At 34.4% G+C, this 26,270-nt stretch overlaps 1 protein-coding gene across 1 annotated transcript in view; it reads right to left on the bottom strand.

Moving 5' to 3' along the window:
* LOC106669188 overlaps positions 1 to 25,284 on the bottom strand; it is a 69,314-nt gene extending 44,030 nt beyond the window's left edge. The window contains exons 1-2 of the mRNA XM_014398503.2: positions 25,129 to 25,284; positions 23,763 to 23,823 (exon numbers count right to left, since the gene is read on the bottom strand). Of these exons, the coding sequence (XP_014253989.1) occupies positions 23,763 to 23,801 (39 nt within the window). The 5' untranslated portion in view covers positions 23,802 to 23,823; positions 25,129 to 25,284. The remainder of the gene's footprint in view (positions 1 to 23,762; positions 23,824 to 25,128) is intronic.
* Positions 25,285 to 26,270: the final 986 nt, after the last annotated feature.

The raw sequence follows: 26,270 nt of genomic DNA, 5'->3' as shown, positions 1-26,270 counted from the left end.
CAGTTTCGGAGTTATTTCCCTTTTTCTGATTTTTTAAGATTCACGACCTTGCTTCACATAAACGATGATAAATCCAAAAACTAAAAGCTAGATACCAGTGAAACTGCGTTAAACTTCAAATAAAATGTGAAATGAGTGTTTTATTAGCCAGAACATAAAAAAACTTTTTTTTCAAAGTTGAAAAACTCAATATAGTGATTCTAAACTACTATTTCCAAACCTAGAGACCACCAAATTTCATCAAAGGTACTCCATTTAATATCCTCGTTAGTGGTGAAATTGCTTTTTTAATTAAAGTTTTTCAAAGACGATGAAGAAAAAATAAAAGACATAAGGAAATTTTGAATGAATGCGCTAAAAACGTTTTGGATCATAAAACTCTTTTATCCCGGGAAATAATAATACAATAATCCTTTAATTAAATTTGCAGTCGTGTTGATAAATAAGTTAACAATTGCACTATTCCAGTTTCTAGCCCAAATTAAACTTTAATAAATTATTACGTGAAGCAAACTAATTTAAAGATAGCGACAACAGTATATTTTATACAATCTTACGTTTTATTAAAAATTGAATTATATTGAATTGACATCGTATTCAAATCTAGTAATATATATACAGGGTGTTACAAACTTTGCCAGGAGATTCTACATTTAAAAATGGAACCAAAAAGCAAAAAGTCCTAATTAACTATGGCCCGAATCTCAACAGTTTCGTTGTTATTCCTTTTTTTATGAATTTTTAAGATTTCACTACCTTGCTTCAAATAAACAATGACAACTCCAAAACTAAAAGGTTTTGGACAAATCCGTTGATAGCTTTGAAATCTACGTTAAATTTCCAATAAGATGTGATCAATACTAAACTTTTAAACCTTCGTGAAATAAGCGTTTTAGTAGCGAGAACTTTGAAAAAAAAATTTCAAAGTTGAAAAACTTACTATGGTGATTCTAAACTACTATTTCCAAACATAGAGACAGCAAATTTCAGAAAACGTACTCCATTTAATATCTTTTTTAGTGGTGCAATTGCTTTTTTAATTACTTTTTTCAACGATGAAGAAATTGATGAAGGAATAGAAAAACCGTGGTTGAAGGATTGGTAAGGTGGAAAGATTAATAATAATGAAAAATAAAAAATTTAAGAAAATTTTGAATGAATTTATTAAACGTTTTTTAAAATTTTGATTCGAAATGCTCTCCAACCTCCGCAATGTATTTTCGACGAGCTGCCGTCGCATTAAACTCGCGAAACCCTGTATATCAGAGTATTCTTCATTAGAAAAAGTAGCCATAGTGTTAACAAGATATCACATAGATAACTAAAAACGTTTTGAATGTTAAAACTTTTTTATTCTGGAGAATAATAATACAATAATTCTTTAATCAAAGTTGCAGTCGTGTTGGTAAATAAGTAAATACTTGCACTATTTCGCTTTCGAACCCAAATTTTAAAAAAAGTTTATGAATTCATTCAAAATTTTTTTTGTTTTTCATTTTCCATCTTACCAATACGTCAGCCGTGGTTTTTTCCTTTCCTCCATCAATTTCTTCATCTTTGAAAAAAGTAATTAATAAAGAAATTACACCCTAAAAAGTATATTAAATGGAGTACGTTTTCTGAAATTTGCTGGTCTCTAGGTTTGGAAATAGCAGTTTTTCAGCAGCATAGTAAGTTTTTCAACTTTGAAAAAATCAAATTTCTCGCTACTAATACACTTATTTCACGAACGTTTCAAAAAAGCCACCTGAGCCTCATGTCTCTCCCTTGTGGTAAAAGTTAGCACTTTAATTTAAGTTATCTATATATAGAACAAAATATTTAAAAAAAGCTTCATTAATTTTAACTGTGATATTCAAATGTACTTGAGAAAAAAGAATTTTATTAAAAAAAAAAAGAGGCATGTCCTTATATGTATATTAGTTAAAGCTCTGATGATGACGATATAAACGTCGAAATCTCGGCAAAACTTAAAGAATTATCGTTCTGTTGTGACCTCGCCTAAGATCCTTTTTTCCTAGTTGTTCAACAGCAGGTCGATACATCATCTCATCTTTAATTTTTCTATTTGTTTAGATTTGATCTATTTTTTCAACGTTTTGAATTGGAATTCAATATTTACCAATATTTTCGTGTTAATCTTTTCCAACAACTTAGTCGGTAGTAACGACGTCTGAATGATTTGACCTCGTTTAGCGCTTTTAAACATCAACAAGTTTAAAATCATTAGCTCGAAGATGGTGCTGAATTGCAAAACTAAATTGCAATGAAATGCAAAATAAAGTTACTGCTGGGTCTCAGGTAGGGATGGCAACGATATATTGATATATCATACATATCGATATATTTCTACATATATCGAGTATATTTTTATCGATATAATTGACCGTAAATAATTGAAATATGTCGATATATTCGTTGAAATTTATCGATATTTTCATTTTTTATTTACGACAAAAATAATTTACAAAAACTTGACTATACATTTTTCTGATTTATTATTGGATATATGATTTAAAAAAATATCCCTGACAGTTCGTCAAATTGGATTAGAGACTGCCGTCTGGTATAAAACCAGGGTAAATCTGACTTTTCATCTGCCTGGTGCGTAGGCATCGGCATCTGCATCTACGTTTCTGCGCACAATTTTCAAACATGTTTATATCATGGTACCTTCCCCGAGAAAAAGTCAAAAAAGTGTTGTTTGGAAAAAGGAAAACAAGTGCCAACTTGTAAAACATGCTTTTTTGCATGCGTCGTTTCAGCCTTTATTAGTGGTCATCTTCAGAGCAAAAAGTGTGGTACTATTCTTGTGGTGTCATATTGGTTTTGTGCGAAAGTGTTGTGGTAGAAGTAAATATGGGTCAAATAAACCATAATTTCGAAGTTTTGGAAAAAATTCGAATGTAGCTTTAAATAGTTGGCTCAAGAGTTTTGAGAAGTGATTTTTAAACTTTCATCTGATGATAGGGTACCATTAGAAAAATTTAGCCGTAAAACTTACGGAAATGTTTTGGTATACGTTAAAACAAATAAATGAACTTTTTTTTTACGACGGTTCGCAACAGCAGAGGTCATATAAACCGTCAGGATGCCGGTGTTTTCGAAAAAAGCCCACTTGTAAGTATGTCGGGCTGCTGGATTCGAACCCGGGACCTTTACCTTACAGTGACGAGCGCCGTGTCAACGCCTAAACCGTACAACCACCGACGCCCCTTGCTCGAAAGGCTTAAAAAACTTAATTTTTATAACCGAAATCTATCTATCTATCTATCTATCTATCTATCTCTCTCTCTCTCTCTCTCTCTCTCTCTCTCTCTCTNTTATTTTATATTTTTTATTACTACTTATAAGAATTATATAATTATTCTTGACCATGAGTATATTTATACCGTTACTAATATCGTTCTTTTCTTACAGTTGGGCTAGCTCATATGGATATTATAAAATAATCGAAATGTACCTAAAATTATATCGATATATTGATATATTTTCACGATATATCGGTGAAGCCGATATACAGTTTTCGATATATCGGAAAACCGATATATCGATATATTGATTAAAGATTGTCATCCCTAGTCTCAGGACATGTAGGAGTAAAAGGTTTTTGGTTTTGCCTGGAAGCGTTTTTTTTATCACAATAAATGTAAACATTTTAGAAAATTTGACTCGAAGTTATACTAATTTTTGAAGAGAAATATAATGTATTTTTTTAAAATTATTATGAAGAGGATGGCCATACTGTGATCATTTATAAATAAATAAATACGGTTTTCTGTTTAAAAAAAAAGTGGGACAGTGTGGAATATGAATAAAATTTTACAATTGATCAAAAACCGGGGATTAATTTAGAACATCTTGTTCACCTTTATGCTCTATTGCCGATTTTACATTTTATGTTGTTTTTTTTAAATAACATTTATTATATTCAACGTATTCCAACGTTTCCAGGTATTTCTTTATTTGGGACACAAGAAAGACGTTTAGACGGCAAAGAGCCGTTTGACAAATCCGCAAAATGTCAGGCCAAGTTTAGTCGTTTTTACGTAACTGCCAAAGGGAATACGCGCACAAAAATCACTCCCGATGACCGAAAGCGATCACCTCCAAATAAATCGCATCATTTGCAGAGTAAATGTTGTGCAATTGAAAATAACAGCGATTATTCGATTCTTGAGGATGGTTACTCGCCATGTCGACCTTGCTTGCCGAAACCTTCGGTTTCAACGGTGAAACCATCAAGCATTTCAAATCAAATATGAAAATAAAAAGGCTAAACGTACGATGAAAATACCCTCGGATGGGCTTTCTATTAGTGTCATTTAAAACAGGTCCTCAAGGGTACGATGCGTTTCGAAAGAGAGACGAGAAAGAACGCGTGAAGATGTTACGTTCACCTGCATATCTAACCGGGTTAACAGTTGAGCAACTGCGATGCCCCGGTCGGGTTTTATGTCTTTTTATTAAAAGCACCCGGTATACCACGAGGCTTATTCTTCCCCTACGCTTTTTAGCATTCCACCGTATAGGTCAGGATTGTGCAAGTGAATAGGGAACCAGCTTTCTTTGACAAACTCGTTCCTCTTCTTTCGGGCCATCTCTCTGTCAGTTTCTTCCTGCTTAACGCTTCTTTCGACTACTTTTTACCCGCGGGTAAGCCACACCTCGACCGGTCGAAAAGCATCGTGTAAAACCTACCATGAAAATAGTAAAATCACATATAAAAAAACGTGGGAGCCCGTATCGATATGTCTCTCAACGGTCCAAACCGATATAATTCGATTCGAATCACACCTGGCCGTGATCCACAAATCTTTCGGAGAACACCTTCAATTCCAGCTTTCGACATTTCATTGTTATGCAGGGTGTAGAGAAAAAGAGAGAAAGAGAAGAATTCATTGACACAGTTGTAGGGAATAATTCTCGTTGCTTCTATGCATTAGTAGCCTCTATTGTCACGCTCGTCGATCTCCAGGATCGTGATGACGTGTACCAATTTTTAATAGATTTCCCTTTTATCTATTCAAGAAACATTCGTGAAATTTCAACCAAACGGTCATAATAGTTTATAAATAGATTATTTAACAGCCGTGTCGGTGAAAAAGCGTTGGCTTGGGAGTCACAAAAGTCGACCTTGCTCCGCGTCCCTCTCGGCCGTTGACGACCGTCTGACGTGAACCTTGGATGATAAACAAATCGTTTCCATGTTAATTAATGTTTATGCTTTGAAAAGAAAACAGCCACTGGAACAACTAAAACCACACATTTTAAATATTCGGCCAGGGTGAAACATAGCCCGTGATGCTATTTGTAAAATGACCGAAGAGAAAAATACTATATTAAATTCCTTAAGGTTTTTAGTTGAGATAAAAAAGTCGCCTCTGATTTTCTTGGTCCGCTTAGTTCCGCTTTGTTTTTAATGTACTAAAGAAAATTAAATATCAACCAAAACTAGCAAATCAACCTTCAGTAAAAAAATCAAATCTAACAGGAATAACACAAAATATATCTTACCAGTAGTGCCAGATTGTTTTTTCGACTATTTTCCTTAAGTATAATTTTATTTTGAATTTTCCCGCCGAAGTCACCATAGATTAAGTGGTAGAGTAGCGGCGTATCAAGCCGAAGGTCGTGGGTTCGAATCCCGCTAGTGACACTGACTTTTTTACATTTTTGTACTTACTTTTGACTTTTTTAATCTCAATTTAAAACCTTAATTAATTGAATGATATAATTGGTCAAGCGGACCACGAAAAATAGTGAATTTAATATTTAAATAAATCTAACACGCTATTTGTCAAAATTTTAATTTATACTGTTTGATAAACCAATTCACGGAATAAACAATGGCCTTCTTCGATTTTATAAAGTAACTTACATAAATTAAAAACAAAAAGGTGAAATTTATATTTTTACAAGTATTCGACGAGAGAGACGATTCAATAATTGATTTTGTTGCCGTCTCTGATCATCCTGGTCCGTTTAGTTTCGCCCTGTTTTCGGTGGACTAAGGATCGCTCATATATCTACTAAAACACTTTAGCAAGTTTATCTACTCCATAGTAGTGGCAAAGGTTGTACACACTCATTTTAATTAATTTCACTAATTTCGTGGTCCGTTTGACCAATTAATATCTTACAATTAATTAAGGTTTTCTGTTGAGATAAAAAAAGTCAGTGTCATGAGCGGGATTCGAACCCACGATCTTCGGCTAGATACGCCGTTGCTCTACCACTTAAGCTATCGTAACCTCGATCGACTCGGATACTAACCTTCCATATCAACCCCACCTTTTGAATTTTCCCTCCTTTTTGCCATTTTTCAAATGTCATGTAATCGGATTATATTCTCGAGGACAAATGAAATGGCCACGGAGAGTTTTAGTGAAGTATACTTCATTTTAACTTATTAAATTAACTTACTTTCGTGGTCCGCTTGACCAATTAACATCTTTCAATTAATTGAGGTTTTTAGTTGAGATAAAAAAGTCAGTGTCACGATGGAAGATTAGTGTCAGAGTGGATCGAGGTCACGATAGCTCAAGTGGTAGAGCAGCGGCGTATCTATCCGAAGATCGTGGGTTCGAATCCCGCTCGTGACACTGACTTTTTTACATTTTTGTACTTACTTTTGACTTTTTTAATCTCAATTTAAAACCTTAATTAATTGAATGATATAATTGGTCAAGCGGACCACGAAAAATAGTGAATTTAATATTTAAATAAATCTAACACGCTATTTGTCAAAATTTTAATTTATACTGTTTGATAAACCAATTCGCGGAATAAACAATGGCCTTCTTCGATTTTATAAAGTAACTTACATAAATTAAAAACAAAAAGGTGAAATTTATATTTTTACACGTATTCGACGAGAGAGACGATTCAATAATTGATTTTGTTGCCGTCTCTGATCATCCTGGTCCGTTTAGTTTCGCCCTGTTTTCGGTGGACTAAGGATCGCTCATATATCTACTAAAACACTTTAGCAAGTTTATCTACTCCAAAGTTAGTAGTGGCAAAGGTTGTACACACTCATTTTAATTAATTTCACTAATTTCGTGGTCCGTTTGACCAATTAATATCTTACAATTAATTAAGGTTTTCTGTTGGGATAAAAAAGTCAGTGTCATGAGCGGGATTCGAACCCACGATCTTCGGCTAGATACGCCGTTGCTCTACCACTTGAGCTATCGTGACCTCGATCGACTCGGATACTAACCTTTCATATCAACCCCACCTTTTGAATTTTCCCTCCTTTTTGCCATTTTTCAAATGTCATGTAATCGGATTGGATTCTCGAGGACAAATGAAATGGCCACGGAGAGTTTTAGTGAAGTAAACTTCATTTTAACTTATTAAATTAACTTACTTTCATGGTCCGCTTGACCAATTAACATCTTTCAATTAATTGAGGTTTTTAGTTGAGATAAAAAAGTCAGTGTCACGATGGAAGGTTAGTGTCAGAGTGGATCGAGGTCACGATAGCTCAAGTGGTAGAGCAGCGGCGATCCGAAGATCGTGGGTTCGAATCCCGCTCGTGACACTGACTTTTTATCTCAACTGAAAACCTGAATTAATTTAAAGATGTTAATTGTTCAAGCAGACCACGAAACTAAGTGAATTTACTATGTTGCCAAAATCACCATTTAGCAAATAAACTTCAATGATGCGAACTCGAGGTTGTTTTACAATTTCATACTCAACGCAATACATTTACGGCTTTCTTTTTTTTTATAACTCCAGTTATAGTTTTAGCATCTTTCCCTGGCCATTAAACATGAGGTCAGCGAGTAATCGAAAAATACACTAGCGAAAGAATCCCAAGAAGTTTGATATTCCCCGATCTTTCTGGTTTATTCTCTCGTTTTCTACTTGTTAAATGTCGGCTTTTTTGCCTAGTCAGCCGCTTTAGTACAGTTAAATTAGCAAGACATGTCTACGCTTACGGTTCTTCACCTTTCGAGCTTTAAAACTTTAAATAATTTGATTACCTTTTATCTTTCATGGTTATGGTTTGAGTTAATAAGTCCATGAACTAGTTTATAAAACAAAAAGATTATGTTAAACAAAGAAAGCTATTTATGATGATAAACACAGCGAGATGATACGAACCAATATTATCAAGAATTTCAATTAATTAATCTTTATGTAAGGTATTGGTTACTGGAAGGTACTGGAAAAGATATTGGGACTAATCCCCCTATACCACATGATAGAAAGGACAGCACAGAAAACTATAATTAACATCACTAGAGAGAAACCTCCAACAGGAATAAAACTGAAATGGAGAGACAGAAACAAACTGTGGAAAAACCATCCTTCACTCATGGCTCCAAGAGACGACATGAACAGGAGGTTTGAATTTAACCATAAATTCCGAATACATCTGGGCACCAAAAAGGAATGGGAAAAAGAGGGAAATAACTCCCTCAAAAATGGCACCATCCTTTGGTACACAGATGGATCTAAAACACAGGAAGGTACGGGGGCAGGAGTGTTCGGACCCGGAACCAAATACTCAGAACCCATGGGAAAGCACACCAGTATCTTCCAAGCAGAAATTCATGCAATTGAAAGATGTATCCAATTCAACCTAAATAAAGGATACAAAAACAAGAATATAGCTATCATGTCAGATAGCCAAGCAGCCATCAAAGCACTAAGCTCAAATACCATTAGTTCAAGGATGGTGCTGAACTGCAAAACCAAATTAAATACATTAGGCTCGCAGAATAAAGTCAGCCTCTGCTGGGTCCCAGGACACATGGGAGTAGAAGGTAATGAGGAAGCGGACACCCTGGCAAGAAAAGGGGCTGCCACACCGCTAATAGGACCTGAACCCTTCTGTGGAATAGGAACACACACTATCAACGAATACCTCAGACAGAAGGATAAAAAGAAAATGAGCGAACTTTGGAATTCACTTATTGGACACAGACAATCCAAGAATCTTCTAACCAACTTTGGCAAGAAAGAAATCACAGAATGTGTCAAAGGAAGCAGGAATAGACTGCGAATCCTAACAGGATTCCTGACAGGACACTGTAGATTAAATGGACATCTAAAGAAAATTGGAATAATCCAAGATGGCACATGTAGATTCTGCAAAGAAGCAGAAGAGACACCAACACACTTACTAACAAACTGCGGAGCTACACTAGCCCGCAGGAGGAAGTGTTTTGGGATGTACAATGTGACCATAGAAGAACTACAACCACTGAAACCGGGCTTATTAATCAAGTTTCTTGATGAAATAGGACTCACCGATGTGCTTTAGGCAGAGCACAGGGGATACAATATCTCTTAAAGGGCTCAGTATACCATACCCTGAATTATTATATCTATCTATCTAAGGTATTGGTTGAGATAAAAAAGTCAGTGCAACGAGCGGGATTCGAACCCAGGACCTTCGGCTAAATACGCAGCTGCTCTACCACTTGAGATATCGTGACTTCGATCCACTCGAACAATGAAAAATGGCAAAAAGGAGGGAAAATTCGAAAGGTTGGGTTGAGATGGGAAGTTGGTTACAAACATAATTTATGATTATATAAATAACATATATGTAAATAATGTTCCTACACTAGATTACAAAATTGTTTAAATACGATAATATATTAAAAGCTCTGTTATAATTTCAGTTGAGATTTATTATCTATCACGATTGTTGACAGTATTTGTTTGGTATACCTTGTCGAAGGTGTGAATTATTGTTTCCAATAATAATTTGTATGATAATATGCTCCTAAACCAAATGATTAAATTGATAAAACAGGATAATTTATTAGATATTAAGCCAATTCAGCCGACGGGCGACAGCCCATGCTATTTTTATGTTGTGCATTTAGCATTTAACTTTTTTTGTAAGATCTTTTGAAATGTAATAATAATAAACACTTTTCTAATCTATTTTAATAGGGATTTAGTGAAAAGTAGTAATAATAAAGAAATCTCTGTATTTTGCAAACAACAAATTGTAAACTTAAAATTTGAGAAAAGGAAGGTAAGAAGCTTTCTAATGTCGCAAAAGCGCCTAATAATATTGTAAACTATTTTTTTAAATTAATTAATCTTTAATTAAGGTTTTGGTTGAGATAAAAAGGTCAGTGTCACGAGCGGGATTTAATAAAGGCAAATAAGTTTGATGGTAATAAAAGAACAACATTATCCGAACATCGAATGGCAATAAACCCAATGGAAAAAAATTAAACAATTGAATATATAACGTATAAAGAAGCATTATTCTTAATAATTCCATTAGATTTCGTGGTCCGATGGACCAAATTACATCTTTCAATAATTAATCTTTATGTAAGGTATTGGTTGAGATAAAAAAATCAGTGTCACGAGCGGGATTTGAACCCAGACCTTCGGCTAAATACGCCGCTGCTCTACCACTTGAGCTGTCGTGACTTCGATTCACTCCGACACCAACTTCCCATCGAGCCCAACCTTTCGAATTTTCCCTCCTTTTTGCCATTTTTCATTGTCCGAGGGGATCGAAGTCACGATAGCTCAAGTGGTAGAGCAGCAGCGTATTTAGCCGAAGGACGTGGGTTCAAATCCCGCTCGTGACACTGACTTTTTTATCTCAACCAATACCTTACATAAAGATTAATTATGAAAGATCTTATTTGGTCAATCGGACTTCAAAATCTAATGGAATTTTTTAAGAATAATGCTTCTTTATACTTTATATATTCAATTGTTTAATTTTTTCCATTGGGTTTGTTGCCATTTGATGTTTGGATAATGTTCTTTCTTTTATTATATATTCTTTGTATATTTATTATATATTCTTTTATTACCATCAAACTTTTTTGCAGTGTGTGTCTGCATGTTTCTCTTCCATCAGTCCCCGTTATCGGACCCGATAGTATAAAATCTATATTTCCACCTAAACCGCGTTCTTCAAGCTTACTGCTACTATGACTAAATTTCTTCATTTTTCTTTCATATCGGATCCTTCTAGGTTCGGGCTAACTTAAAAGAATATCAAGGATGATAAAGCGAGAATAGACGGACCAAGATATGATCTTCTTTCTAGTAAACAGCTAGAAAACATACAAATATCAGTTCGTATTTTTTTTACATTTTCAGGTTTCATAAGGGTTCCATTTTCTTCATTCTTCAACTTTAATGAACTGCATGTTTCTCTCCTGTCTGTCCTTTTTGGACACGGTAGTGAGGCAGTTTCACATAAAAACATTAATTCAAATAAATCAAAATCGTTTTAAATAAGCTAGAACCTACAAAGAAGTTGACCCGAGAGAAACATGCAGACATTCACCGAATATAAGGTTGAAGAATAAAAAAATAAAAAAATAAAAAAATCGGGAACGATCAGTGTAGACAAAACAATACAAAACTGATGTATAAACTATATAGAATCCCATTTTTGTATTGTGTTTGAAAGATGAAGAATCATCTTAGATTTATTACACCTGGTCTGCGAATTATCGCTGTGTCATCTCAAGCAGTATTTTATTTGTCGAATCGCACATTTATTATTATGTAATAACACTCTAATCAAATTGAAGCATAATCGTCTTATTAAACAAATAGATGGAACCGTCAAAACAGGCTGATGCGAGGAAAACATACCGACATTCACTGTATAAGATGAAAGAAATCGAAAGAATAATTTTAGTGGAATTATAAAAAAAAAGTAAAATTATATGAACTAATACAGAATTATTATAAAATATAGTATTATTCAGTGTTGGTGAAGAATAATCCTCGATTTATGATTCCTGGTCGGTCAATTCTCTCTGTTTCGTCAAAAACAATTTTTTCTGCTTTAACATCGCAGGTTTGTCAAACATAACAACATTTATAAAATTGAAGCATTGATGCCTGAGAAACTTACAGAATCCTTAGTAGATTAAAGAAAAAATAAAATTACGCCTACTAAAAATATACTAATATCGTTTAAAACATTTGATATTAATCTATTAGGTTTCGTGGTCCGATTGAATTTTTAATTAATTAATCTTTAATTAAGGTTTTGGTTGAGATAAAAAGTCAGTGTCACGAGCGGGATTCGAACCCACGACCGGCTAAATACGACGCTGCTCTACCACTTGAGCTATCGTGACTTCGATCCACTCGGACACCAACTTCCCATCTCAACCCCACCTTTTGAATTTTCCCTCCTTTTTGCCATTTAACTCAAGTGGTAGAGCAGCGCGTATTTAGCGGAAGGTCGTGGGTTCGAACCCCGCTCGTGACACTGACTTTTTTATCTCAACCAAAACTTTAATTAAAGATTAATTATTTGATACTAATCTAAAACTATTATAAAATATATTATCCTGCGTTACAATGGTGGAGATTAATCCTAGATTAATGTCTCCCGGTCCGTTAATTCTCGCTGTTTCATCGGAAGCCTTTTATCTGGTTTAACATGCATTTTTATTAGACATAACAATACGCACTTTTTATTAGAATAGAACCTAGATGATGGCGGGAGGAAAACATGATGGAATAAAAATAAGATGGAAGAATACGAAAGTATATGTTAAGTAGAAATAAAAAAAATATATTGTCTAATGTTCGAATTATGTAGAATCGTCCAAGACGATTCCTGGTCCGTATATTCTCGCTATGTCATCAGAAGCACTTTTTTCTTTTAACAAACCTGTTTATTACACATAACACTAATGAGCTCAAACCTAGTCAAGAAGCGGGCGTGAGAGGAACAGGCAAACAGTGGAGATAAGATCGAATAAAACAAAATAAGTTTACTTGGATGGTTAAAAAAAAACTAGTAGAAAACTATTATGAAATATTTCTATTGGGTTCGAATGAAGCAGGATTATCTTAGATTTAGCAATCCTGGTGCGTATAGTCCCGCGTTGCATTTTTATAATTTTTTAACGTTAAGTTATTGCTTTCAATGGTCATTAAAACATTTAAGACTAATTATTACTATTTAAAGTACAGAGGTGTATTTAGATTTATTCACGACAGTTCAACTAAGTTTCAAGACGTTTCGCTTGTTAAACATAGATTTTAATTTATTGGAACACAACACGGATAAAAATATTAATAAATCACCCGTTTCACATAATTTTTACGAAACGATCTTTCACCTTGAGTATTTTTAAGCTTCGCGGAGGAAGTCTTAACCCTGCGAAACTGGTTCTAGCCCATTGCTAACAGGGATTTAAATTTTCCAGCTGAAAAAGATGCACTTGCCCTGATTCGTTTGTGTAGGATTATTAACATCCGTCCTGTCAATTAAAGTATTATAAAAAGTATTAAATCATCAAGCTCCCCAAGAACAAGAACAAAAAAACCCTCTTGGCTACAGTGAAGACATAACGATAGAACAACAGGATCCCCATTTGAGATTATATCACAGAACTGTTGCCACATGTTTCTAACAGGTCGAAATTGGATAACACCAGACCAAAGATTACAGCTCGCAATGTCTAATAGGGCCTGTTTTGTTCTGAATCGTCAATTATATTTGTAATAACTGTAAGACTGAGAAGTAAATTTTTTTTCAGTTGTTTTTCTACTCACCGACATCATTGGGCTAAAATAGATTGACGTCTGTATAAACAGTGATGAGATCAGATTTAAAGAAAACAGGTATATAATTATATAACGAGTGATGTTAAATTGAATGTTTGAAATTGCGATGGATGGAAGGTCAGCGAAACGTTCGGACTTTCATTAACGTCTGAATTGACGTCGATTGATTCAATCGTGTCAAATTTGACCCCATTGTCTTATTGTTGTTTATCATTACGAGAAGCCCATTGTCATGTTGTACGTGTTTTTAATTAGTTTTATGAAGTTAACGTTGATCCCGATTTGCATCGAGGCCCCTTTCACTTTCGAGATGCGCCACGGTTTTTCTATCGAGGCCGGCCTCGATGTCTTTTCCGCGGACGATTTATTTCCGTCAGGATCGCGTTTTTTTACCACTTCGGGCTGTCCTTTTTCTAAAAAGAAACAAATTACGTTCCCGGCAGTCGTGGAGAATCTGATGAGTGGATTATTCAACGGATTCTACGGGAAATCGTTGGGCAACGTTGAGCCAATTTTAAACCTCGTGTAAAACTAGTATCACAATAATCGCCTTCGTAAAGTCTTCTTAATTGAAATTAGTAGTATTTTACAACAATGAAAACATTAAAACACTAATAGCATATTGTAATTAACTGTACATTTGAGTAATTAATTTAATTAACAATTATAAATGATTCTTACCAAAATGGCGAAGACTTCACTAATATTTATTGATCTTGCTTTAAAATTGTAATTATTATTGTTATTTTACGATATGATCCATTATTCATAAAGTTCTGCAATTTATAACAAATTATAATTACACCTAACCTAACCTGTCCCTAGCCCTAACCTCTACCTAGCTTGACCAACCTTGCGGAATAATGTGCTCTGGTTGTACGGTATGGTATGGTGATAAGGATACTAGGAAGCAGGGTTTATACTCCTCAGGCACTGCAGCCTTCTGAATTATTATACCTTCCTAGTTCCTTAGTTCAGTGCCATATACTCTATCCTTCTCCTTAGAAGTATCAGGTCATTGACTGTCCCTGCTACAATTTCATTCCCAAAGTTTTTTTTGTACGTTAGGTTCAATCTCCATTGAGCTGTTGCTTCGCAGTCGAAAATACTTTGGGTGGCTGTTTCCTCCTCCTCATTATATAATCTGCGGATGGGATCATCATTGTATATATATCATTGTATACTAGGAAGCAGTGTTTGTACTCCACAGGCACTGCAACCTTCTGGCTTATTGTACCTTCCTAGTTCCTTAGATCAGTCAATAGACTCAATCCTTCTTCTTAGAAGTATCAGGTCATTGACTGTCCCTGCTACAATTTCATTCCCAAAGTTTTTTTTGTACGTTAGGTTGAATTTCCATTGAGCTGTTGCTTCGCATTCAAAGATGTCATGAGTGGCTGTTTCCTCCTCCTCATTATATAATCTGCGGTTGGGAACATCATTGTACATATCATTGTATACTAGGAAGCAGTGTTTGTACTCCCCAGGCACTGCAACCTTCTGGCTTATTGTACCTTCCTAGTTCCTTAGTTCAGTGCAATAGACTTTGTCCTTCTCCTTAGAAGTATCAGGTCATTGACTGTCGCTGCTACAATTTGATTCGCTAAGTTTTTTCGTATATTAGGTTGAATCTCCATTGAGATGTTGCTTCACTTTCCAAGATGGTATGGGTGGCTGTTTCCTCATCCTAATTACATAATATGCGGATGGGATCATCATTGTATATATCATTGTATACTAGGAAGCAGTGTTTGTACTCCACAGGCACTGCAGCCTTCTTGTTTATTGTTGTACCTTCCTAGTTCCTTAGTTCAGTGCAATAGACTTTATCCTTCTGCTTAGAAGTATCAGGTCATTGACTGTTACTGCTACAATTTGATTCGTTAAGTTTTTTCGTATTTTAGGTTGAATCTCCATTGATTTGTTGCTTCGCATTCCAAGATGATATGGGTGGCTGTTTCCTCCTCCTCATTACATAATCTGCGGTTAGGATCATCATTGTATACGCCCATGTTGTGTAGCTGTTTTCTCAGATGTCAGTGACCAGTAGTCACTATCACTCCTGTGAGTTTAGCCCTCTCCAATTGCAACAGTATTTTTGCCAGTCTTGGTGAGGTTTGTTTCATCATAAGTTTACTATGTCTAGCACCGCTAGAGTTTATCAATTTATTCTTTTGTTTTGTTTGGATCCATTCTGCGATGGAGGATTCTATTTTTATTTTTGTTATCCCAAGATTGTTATACAAGTTCGCGGCATATGTGTGGTCTTGCAGATCCTCCTCTGGTTAGTCTGTACGCTTTCTCGTTACCCAAAATTCCTCTGTGCCCTGACACCCAACATATCACCAGATTGTTGTGTTTCCCCAGGTTTTGGAGATTTTGGATGCATTCACAAATTTTGATGTAATTATTTTACATGCTAATGCTTTAATGGCTGCTTGGCTATCAGATCTTATGAGGATTTTTTTGCCAGTGTCTCTTTTAAGATTTTCCAGGGCACAAGCATTGATGACATGTATTTCTGCTTGAAAGTGTACTATATTTGAGTAATTAATTTAATTAACAATTATAAACAAATCTTACTAAAATGGTGAAGACTTCACTAATATTTATTGTTCTTTTTTTACAATTTTAATTATTATTATGTTATTTTACGATATGATTCATTATTCATAAAGTTCTGCAATTTATAACAAATTACATAACCTAACCTGTCCCTAGCCCTAACTCCTACCTAGCTTGACCAACCTTGCGGAATTATGTGCTCTGGTGGTAGACTAAGGACATGAAGAACCAGGGTGTATTCAAACAGTGTCTCTAAAGACTGCTCAATTGATCGAACATAAATGTTTGCCATCAGAAATCGGTTGTTGCAATTAAACCAATAGTGTCACTAAAAGTGCACTGATCTGGGGGGATAGCCAGATATCCGTCTACATGGATTTATGTACCAATTAATGGAAAGATTAAGGGGGTTCTAATCAAGGCAGGAGAAGAAATGCTCAGTGGGAACGTTGTGCATACATTGGGAACAGATGGTCAAAAAGTCAAAGCAGCAACCACTGACACTTCATTACCATAATAAAACAGCAATACATTTCCACTATCTACTATTTATCATTCCAAGAAACTAGAAATAGTATAAAAATGGAATTAAATTTGACAAAACAAACCCTAACCTGACGTAACCGACATAACCTTACACTTTTATGGCTTCTTGTGCTTCTATTGCTTGTACCTACTAGAATATATTAAAAAATGGTAATCACTAATGACTGCTCAAATAATGAAGCGGAAATGTTTGCCATCTAGAATTTCCCGACTTCGGGTTAACTGTTAGAAGGAAAAATCTTTACCCGTCCGAAAACCTAAACTTAACCCTAACCTTACTTAACCTAACCGAACCCAGCCTGAACAAACGTGATTCAACAGCGAAACAACTAACTAGTAAAGAATATTCTTCCCTAAATGCAAACCGTATAGACAAAATATCGATGCACCAAGACTAACACAAGGAAAGGTACTACGGGTATTTACGACGTTTGTAAGTTGTTAACTCGTGCTAACTCGAATAGAGAAATATCCAGTAAGATCGTGAATGCCCCCTTCTTCCCTTAGAATGTTAAACGTTAGTTTTTCCGCAATGCTGCGCGTGGCGATTGGTAGAACCAAAAATGAAGCTATAACAGTCTTTGAAAACTTGTTGTTGTTTGTTTTGGTTTTCTTTTGTGATAAATTGTAAGATGCCAGTTAATAAAAAAGGATAATTAATCAACACTTTCGTTCAAAATGCTATCTATGCACTCGAAAATTACTAACAAATGACATGCTTCAATTCGTGCCGACATACATAACTTGCATCCTAACCTCTAACAGCCTACAACTTTATAGGATAAGGGATGTATTTATTAGAAATGAAAGAATAAGGATAGGTCAGAAATTAACTAAAGAAGGTATTTGTCAGATTTAATTAATGCGCAGTTAAGAATAAAAATACGTGTAAACAAAAAAACAGCTGCTAAATTCATGGCTGCCATGTTGGTTATCTACGCCCTGACGGATAGCAATGTTACTACATTTTCGACCTAATATCGAGCAATGTTCACTAGCCGATTCTTACAAGTGAACAAGTCTATCATCATTTTTCTCGATCTAACAGAGTTAACACAAAGATCGTGAATACCCTTACTATCTACATCGCTTCGGATCATCTGTCATGGCACAGCGCAAACGTGCTTCACCAATCTCAGAGAGCAAGGCTAACAAGAACTGCTATTGGAAAAGAAATAAAATAGAAACCGACAGGAATTATTCTTATAGTCATTTGGAAATGATTTGTTGACAAATTAACAAAAAAATGTTATTAACAAAAATCACGTGTACTATTCACTACAGCAATCAATAATTTATGGTTGTTAGGCAGTCAAGAATAACTTTTGGGCTGGCTATTGTATTTGTAGCATTCTCAGGTGTAAAAACTACTTATTAATGGCCTTAGCAATTATGATTTTTCATGCAATTATGATTTTTCATTTTTATTTTTTATTGTACTTCTTATTTTTCCTCATAGGCAATATCTATTGTGTTGTCTTTATTGTTTGGCAAATTCCATGTTGCCAACTAACACATAAAATTGAATCTAAATAATTGGTAGGTTTACAAAAGTCCTATAGATTTTTCGGAAATTAATGCAATAAACATAGATAATAATGGTGCATTGTGTTCTAAAAACTTTCTATTTAAAAGGTTTGAATTAAGTAAGGTTTGAGTGAAATATTGTTCTGTTTGGAAGGTTTTCATAAAACAACTTCCTGGGTACATGAACGTGCCGTGTAGTTGAAAACCGGAAAGATTATGCGCATATTGACCCGAGCATAAACAAGCCTCTTGTGAGATAGTGGACCAGACAAGTTTCAATAGAAATAAGCGTTTGACAATTTCCTTGGCGAGATGAGACTAGGTCAAACGCTTTTCAAGAGTAAGGACGAGAAGTCTTCCTTCGTCAAAGGATGAAACTATCGACCAGAGCGAGGTAAGGCCGTGTACTTTCGAGGGTCTTGCCTTAATTGTTCCGTCCAACTATGAACGCTCCAGGAAATTAGAAGCTTACAAACCAAGGTTAAAAAGTTATTTAAAAGGAATTTGGCAAGTAAAATTTGTCCTGGGGTACTTCTTCTTGACTAAATGAATCAAATGAAGTAGAATTAATATTGGGGCGTCGGTGGCCGCAACGGTTTAGGCGTTGACACGGCGCTCTTCACTGTAAGGTAAAGGTCCCGGGATCGAATCAAGCGGCCCTGCATTCGAATCCGAATTTTTTAAAAAACACCGCCACCCTGAGGGTTTATATGACTTCTGCTGTTACGAACCCTAAAAAATATAACTATTGGACAGTAAGAATGCCAGATACAATCGAAGGTTTTTTAACTAACTTTAGTGTTGGATATTAGGACGACTAAAATTTTTTACATCTCAGCTTTTAAAATCAACGAAGTGCGGTAGCTGAAAGTCATGCTGATAGTCAGAATGCAAAATATCACTCTTCGCAAAAATATTCCCTAGATATTTATGTATTATTACAAGCTGAAATACCTTTAAAACAACAAAGATTAAATTCTAGATTAGTTTTGAAGATACTTTATTAGTAGAAAAAGTCTAGCTGATAGATAAAATTAACAACTAATGAATGCACTATGGCTGTTACTTTATCTTTATGATGAACGTTTATATTTTTAAAATTTTGTTTTTATTTCACAGCATTTCTCACTTTACTAAGCTATTTTTTCTTCTTTAATAAAACCACAGGGATAGACTAAAAAACCTGCTTGTAAGATAAGCCGGATTTGCGAGGATATTTCTTTCTACATTGAAACGTTATAATTAAACAATTTTTTGTAAGGTATTGGTTGAGATAAAAAGTCAGTGTCATGAGCGGGATTCGAACCCAGGACCTTCGGCTAAATACGCCATAGCCCTACCACTTGAGCTGTCGTGACTTCGATCTACTCGGATACCAACTTACCATCTAACCCACCTTTCGAATTTTCCTCCTTTTTGCCATTTTTCAAATAGATTGGTGTCCGAGTGGATCAGTCACGATTGATCAAGTGGTAGAGCATCGGCGTATTTAGCCGAAGGTCGTGGGTTCGAATCCCGCTCGTGACAATGGCTTTTTTATCTCAACCAATACCTTACATAAAGATTAATCCATTGAAAGAAGTTATTTGGTCAATCGAACCACGAAATCTGATGGAGTTATAATTGAATATCAATTAATATAATAATTATTTTACGTTTATAATATAGTAAATATTGTCTTGAAGTAACAATCAGTTACTCAGATTACAAAGGGTAAAAGTTCAAATTTTGATAAAAGTCGGTTGTATTAAGTGCAATACTTCGTCTAAGAATGAGCTTTGCAATTTTCACTTGCACGCTATATGACCCCGGGCAAGGTCAGTTTGCGTGTTTTAAACCTGATTATCATCTCAGACCGTTGTCCCAACGTAGGTGTACAATATATGAAAGGAAAAAATGAAAAAAAACTTTCTCTTGTTGGACCTGTGTAATGATCCAGTGAAGTATTCAAAAACTTCATTAATCATCTGTCATCAAAAGTTGGTTTTTTCTATTCAAATCTCTGTTTAATTATTTACAAAAAAAAGGCGTGTTAGAGTAAAATTATACTTGTTAAGTTATAAAAAGAGTAATGGTGATAAAAAAATCATGTTTTGTTATAGCCATGCTAGGATATAGGACATAAAAAATGTTTGTAGTTGTTTTATGTCCGGGATCACTTTTCCAGAATATCATGGTAATCGTACTCGCCGGAAAAAAATTCATATTGCCAAATCTTCAAGAACAATGTATGATTTATACTAGGGCCTTGTTCAGCCCAATAAATACGTATTGTTACATGAAAAATTGACCTAGAATCGTAATTTTTTTTCGGCTGCCCACGTGCTTATCTCGTTACGCCCTGAGAAACGGCTTCTGTCAATATTTGGAGTCTTTTGAAATCTGAATCTGCTATATGATTCATGAAATGAGACGTATGACTATTGTATGGACAATATAAAATAATAAACGTAAATTGTATTTTATATGGTATTCTTTGATTTGACATCAACAGCCTAGAGTTGAATACGGTTTATTAGAAATGCATCAATTTTTTTACTCGTAAAAATGCAGCGAAATGTCAAAGATTAGTATTTACAATGGCAAAAAAACCCTTAAAGGCTAAAACAATCACGTCCTAGTTTGACTGAGCATGTTAGCAGTTATTGCGTCTAAAAAACCGCTTATATACTCTCCTCTCACAAAAAATACAGCGAAATTTGAAAGATTAATCTTTACAATGACAAAAAAACCTTAAAAGCTAAAACATTCACGTCCCAATTTGACAGAGTATGTTAGCAGTTATTGCGCCCAAAAAACCGCTTATATACTCTCTTCTCGTAAAAAATACAGCGAAATTTCAAAGATTAGTATTTTCAATGACAAAAAAACCTTAAAGGCTAAAACAATCACGCCCCAGTTTGACTGAGCATGTTAGCAGTTGTTGCGGCCAAAAAACCGCTTATATATTTTCTTCTCATAAAAAATACAGCGAAATTTCCAAATTAGTATTTACAATGACAAAAAAAACCTTAAAGGCTAAAACAATCACGTCCCAGTTTGACTGAGCATGTTAGCAGTGATTGCGCATAAAAAACCGCTTATATACTCTCTTCTCGTAAAAAAATACAGCGAAATTTCAAAGATTAGTATTTACAATGACAAAAAAAACCTTAAAGGCTAAAACAATCACGCCCGTATTCATTACTAGTAATTAAAAAAACATAGGAGGCTGATAGGTATTCTGACGGGCCACTGCTCACTGCGAAGACACCTCTTCGTAATGGGTATGCTACCAGATCCCTTTTGCCGCTTCTGCGAAATAAAAGAACAAACGGCAAGGCACTACCTCGCAGAGTGTGATAGGTATGCTAGGTCAAGATTTGAAATCGTTGAAGGAGAGGACATCACCAAATCACTCCCCGAGGTAAAATGGTCCAAAATCTTGGGGTTTGTGAACAAGTCCAAGAGGTTTATGCAGGACACGTGAGCCGACCAAGTCCCGGACGTTTTAGGGATGGGGTACGAGTCTACCCAGGCATTTAACCCCTCGGGTCTTGGTCGCCCACCCTGCATAATATATATGTTACAAAAACATACAAAAATCTTTCAAAATTTCCGGATTATTTAAAGAAGAAATGTTAAAATATGTCATAGATATAGTGTTATTTTTAAAGATGCTTTAATTTATACTAAAAATAAGAAGATAAAAAGCTATATAAATGTTGAAAAATAAGTAAATAATAAATGTTGTTGTAAGCAAGGCGTCCATGTACTATTTGTTGTTATTATTATTCCGCGTTAAAAACATTGTAATATATTCTTGTATCATTAAAATACAGCCAAATATCAAGATAAAAATCATTAAATAAATGTTGTAACCAAGGCGCACAAATATTAGTTGTTATTAGTATTTATTGCAAGTTAAAAACACTGTAATATATTCTTGTCTCATAAAATGCAGTCAAATTTAAAATATTCATTAGTAGTTATTAAATAAATACGAAAATCTTTCAAAATTTCCGGACCAATTTAAAGGACAAATGTTAACATATGCCATACACTAATTTTTATTGTTTTTAGTTTATAATAAAAATAAAAAGATTTAAAAAAATAAATGTTGAAAAAATGTTGTAAGCAAAGCGTGCAGAAATTAGTTGTTATTAGTACTAATTGAACCTCAAAACTGTTGCAATGTATTTATGTCTCATAAAAATACGGCGAAATTTTAAGTATTCATTAGTAGTTACTAAATAAATACAAAAATCTTTCAAAATTTCCGGATCACTTCAAAGGACAAATGTTAACCTACGTCATACATTTATTGTTATTGTTTTTCGTTTACATTAAAAATAACAAGATTTAAAAAAATAAATGTTGTAAAAAAATTTTGTAAAATATAATAAACTATAAATAAAAATCTTCTCCGAATTCCGGATCCATTTAAAGATCAATTTTTAGAAGTTATTGCGCCTAAAAAACCGCTTATATAATCTACTCTCACAAAACATACAACGAAATTTCAAAGATTAGTATTTACAATGACAAAAAAAAACCTTAAAGGCTAAATCAATCACGTCTCAGTTTGACTGAGCATGTTAGCAGTTATTTCGCCTAAAAAACCGCTTATGTACTCTTCTCTCGCAAAAAATACACCCAAATTTAAAGTATTCATTAGTAGTTACAAAAAAAGAAAAAATCTTTCAAAATGTCCGTATCAATTTAAAGAAGAAATGTTAAAATATGTCATAGACATATTATTAAAGATATTTTAGTTTATATTAAACATATCGAGATAGAGGTCCTGTAAAATAGTTAATTAGAAGTTTCTAACTATAAAAAGAATTAAATGTTTGATGACCTACGTCTATTATTTGTTGTTAGTATTAATTGAATCTCAAACTACTGCAATATATTTATGTCTCATAAAAATACAGCCAAATTTTAAGTTTTCATTAGTAATTACTAAAAAGACAAAATCTTTCTAAATTTTCGGATTAAAGAAGAAATGTTAAAATATGTCACAGATCTATTATTAAAGATATTTTAGTTTATATTAAATATATGGAGATAGAGGTCCTGTAAAACAGTTAATTAGATGTTTGTAACTATAAAAATTAATAAATGTTGTCATGAAGGCCTACGTCTATTAGTTTTTATTAGTACTAATTGAACCTTAAAACTATTGCAATATGTTTCACAAAAATACTGCCAAATTTCAATTATTGTTTAGTAGTTACTAAAAAATACTGAAATGTTTCAACAATTCTAGATCAATTTAAAGAATAAATTTTGAAAAATGATGTATTTATATCGTCAATATATAAATCAATATTTATTTTCTATATAGTCATCGTTATTATTTATAGTTTATATGGATGAAAAAGAAATATATTATAAATATAAATATATTGAAGAGTTGTTATTGTAAAATAATTTGTTTATGAATGGTGTCATCTATGGATATGGCTGGTTTAGTAAGAAAATTCCATTTTAACACGATACCCTTGCACGACAAGATTTTTACTTTTATACTAGATATTTTTAGTTTGATTTTTGTTAAAAATACTATTAGTTTTGTTCAAAAAATGACTTACAAAGACGGCGGCTATCAGAGCAGCGTGGAAGGACCTCATCTTCTTGCCTCGACTCTGCCAACTGCAACATAAAAATAAAGTACATGAGTCCCCGTCGACCTTGTTCCCCCTTCTCGTCTGCCGACGGACCGCGGGCACATCATCGAAATCCGTTTAGATCGGAGTGCTCGGATAGTCGGTTGTTGTTTTCACCGGGAAACACTTGTCATTCTGACATTTCGGATTGTTGGGCATTGCAGAATCGGTGTAAAATTTCTCAGACGTCGAGTTGGCGGTTGGTTTATTTTTGCGGTATTACCGATGGATTTATAGTCAGGAGAGAGTGGGTTGATTAACTCAAAATAGTGGGAAAACATGTAAAAACGGACTTGTATGTACCTCTCGGACCTGAAATGCCAGGATGAACGATCAGCCTTGTCAGTAGGACCTACGTGCCGTGTAAGCGGTCAGAGCTCATCACTGACAATTGCGAAAGAGGACCTGCCCAAACAAAAGTACAGGGCTTTGTACCATGATATTTATGCAGGAGGGCGTCTTGTTAAAGCGGGATGTTTGTTTTCACGGATCGTTCTGTTAAGTAACCCGGCACATTTTGCCAATTGTGCAACCCCGGCCTTCGTATCTCTTATCTGGGCCGCGCCCGGACGGGACAAAACAGGCCGAAAAGCAAATTTATCTTCTTTGGTCCTAGCCGATGGATATCAGAAATTAGCATAGTCCGGTTTTATAAAATTAAACAATTAAAAACAAAAACGCGGACCAAGTTTATTTCGGTCCTATTTTACTGCATACATCACGACATTGGCATAATTCTAATTACCAAAAAAAAAAAAAAATTAAATGCTTAAAGTTATACTTTAAAATAATTTGTTGACGTAGTGAGGAGCGGTCAAGAATGATATAGTTTAGAAAAACACCTTTTTCATTTTTTTGCCGTCGTTTCGACCTTTATTCGGGTCATCTTCAGGGCATAAAGCGTGGTGCTATTCTTGTGGTGTCATATTGGTTTTGTATAAAAGTGTTGTGGCATAAGTAAATATGGATCAAATAAACCAGAATTTCTAAGTTTTGGACAAAAAATGGATTTCGAATGTGGCTTTAAGTACAGTCGACACCTGAATTTTTTGGTTCATCGACAGCTGAAATTTGAGTTTTGAGAAGTGATTTTAAAACTTTCATCTGATGATTACGTATCATTAGAAAGATATAGTCGTAAAACTTATGGAAATGTTTTGGTGTACGTTAAAACGAATAAATGAACTTTTTTTCTTTTTTTTTACGATGGTACACAACAGAGGATGCCGGTGTTTTTGAAAAAATGCCTATTTGTACGTATACTCGCTGGATTCGAACCCGGGAACTTTACCTTGCAGTGATGAGCGCCGTGTCAACGCCTAAACCGTTGCGGCCACTTTTTACTTGGTACTTGAAAAATGAGATTTGCAGTCGATGCTTAGACTTACTACTTGGAGGCGATGATTTCTTTTCTAAATCTTTCTCTAGATAATATTTTTGTTTACTTATATTTCTTCATGTTATTCGTAATCCTCCGGATATGTCGGCGCGTGTAGAAACAGCTGATGTAAATATGTAGTTGGTACTTCGCCCGAAGAAAGTTAAATTGCAAACTTGCTTAATTTTTTTGCATCAGCTGATCGGCCAGAGCCACCGTCTTTTATTTTATCTCTATTTGTTTTATTATATTATTATTTAAATTCTCACTCCAGCCGAAAATAGCTGAGTAAATGCACCTTGACTCCGATTTTATTATTTCCTTGTAGCTTGTTACTGTATATTTTAGAAGGTGTCTCACTACCTCGTTTAACATTTCATCTCGAGTTTGATCATATTTTTTACATTACAATATGATATGTTCCATGTTTCCACTGCTCCACATGCACATAACTCATCCATGGGCAGGTTTATCTTTTTTAAGTATTTTTTACATATGCCATGATTTGATCGAAGTCTGGAAATGATTTTACCGGACTTTTTATTTGCGTATTGAACTGAAAAGCATAGAACCAACGACATCTTAGAAAATAAGTTCTTGTAAAATAGTCCTTTGTTGCTGTTATTATAATCTTGCTGCCAAGAATCCAGGTGGACACTCTCAACACGACACGCAAGAATGGTACAATTACACAGAAGACAAACACTTTGAGCCCTGGAGATGATCTTGATAAAGTTCGAAACGTTGGTACGATAAAGAAAATGTTTTTCTGAAACCTACATCACATCAGACCGCATCTCACGATTTTTGAATAATTATCGATTAACGGTCACTAATCACCACACATAAATGATAAAATAAAGTCCTATATTTTGCAAAATCTTCTTGCAGTTTAAGTTCTGATCTTTGAATGAAATTATAGCTGATTACTTAATTAAAACAAGCTAAAGTACGTAAAAATCTACTTTTTTCTTTTTACCTCCCTACATTTACTTGCAAATTGGCTTTTTTCCATTGATACTGTAGCTGACTTTTTTTTTCGAAACACCGATCAC

This window comes from Cimex lectularius, unplaced genomic scaffold (assembly GCF_000648675.2).
Source record: "Cimex lectularius strain Harlan isolate CLEC.00 unplaced genomic scaffold, Clec_2.1 scaffold145, whole genome shotgun sequence".
Classification (NCBI taxonomy): Eukaryota; Metazoa; Arthropoda; class Insecta; order Hemiptera; family Cimicidae; genus Cimex; species Cimex lectularius.
This window is presented reverse-complemented; position numbering and strand designations above follow the sequence as displayed.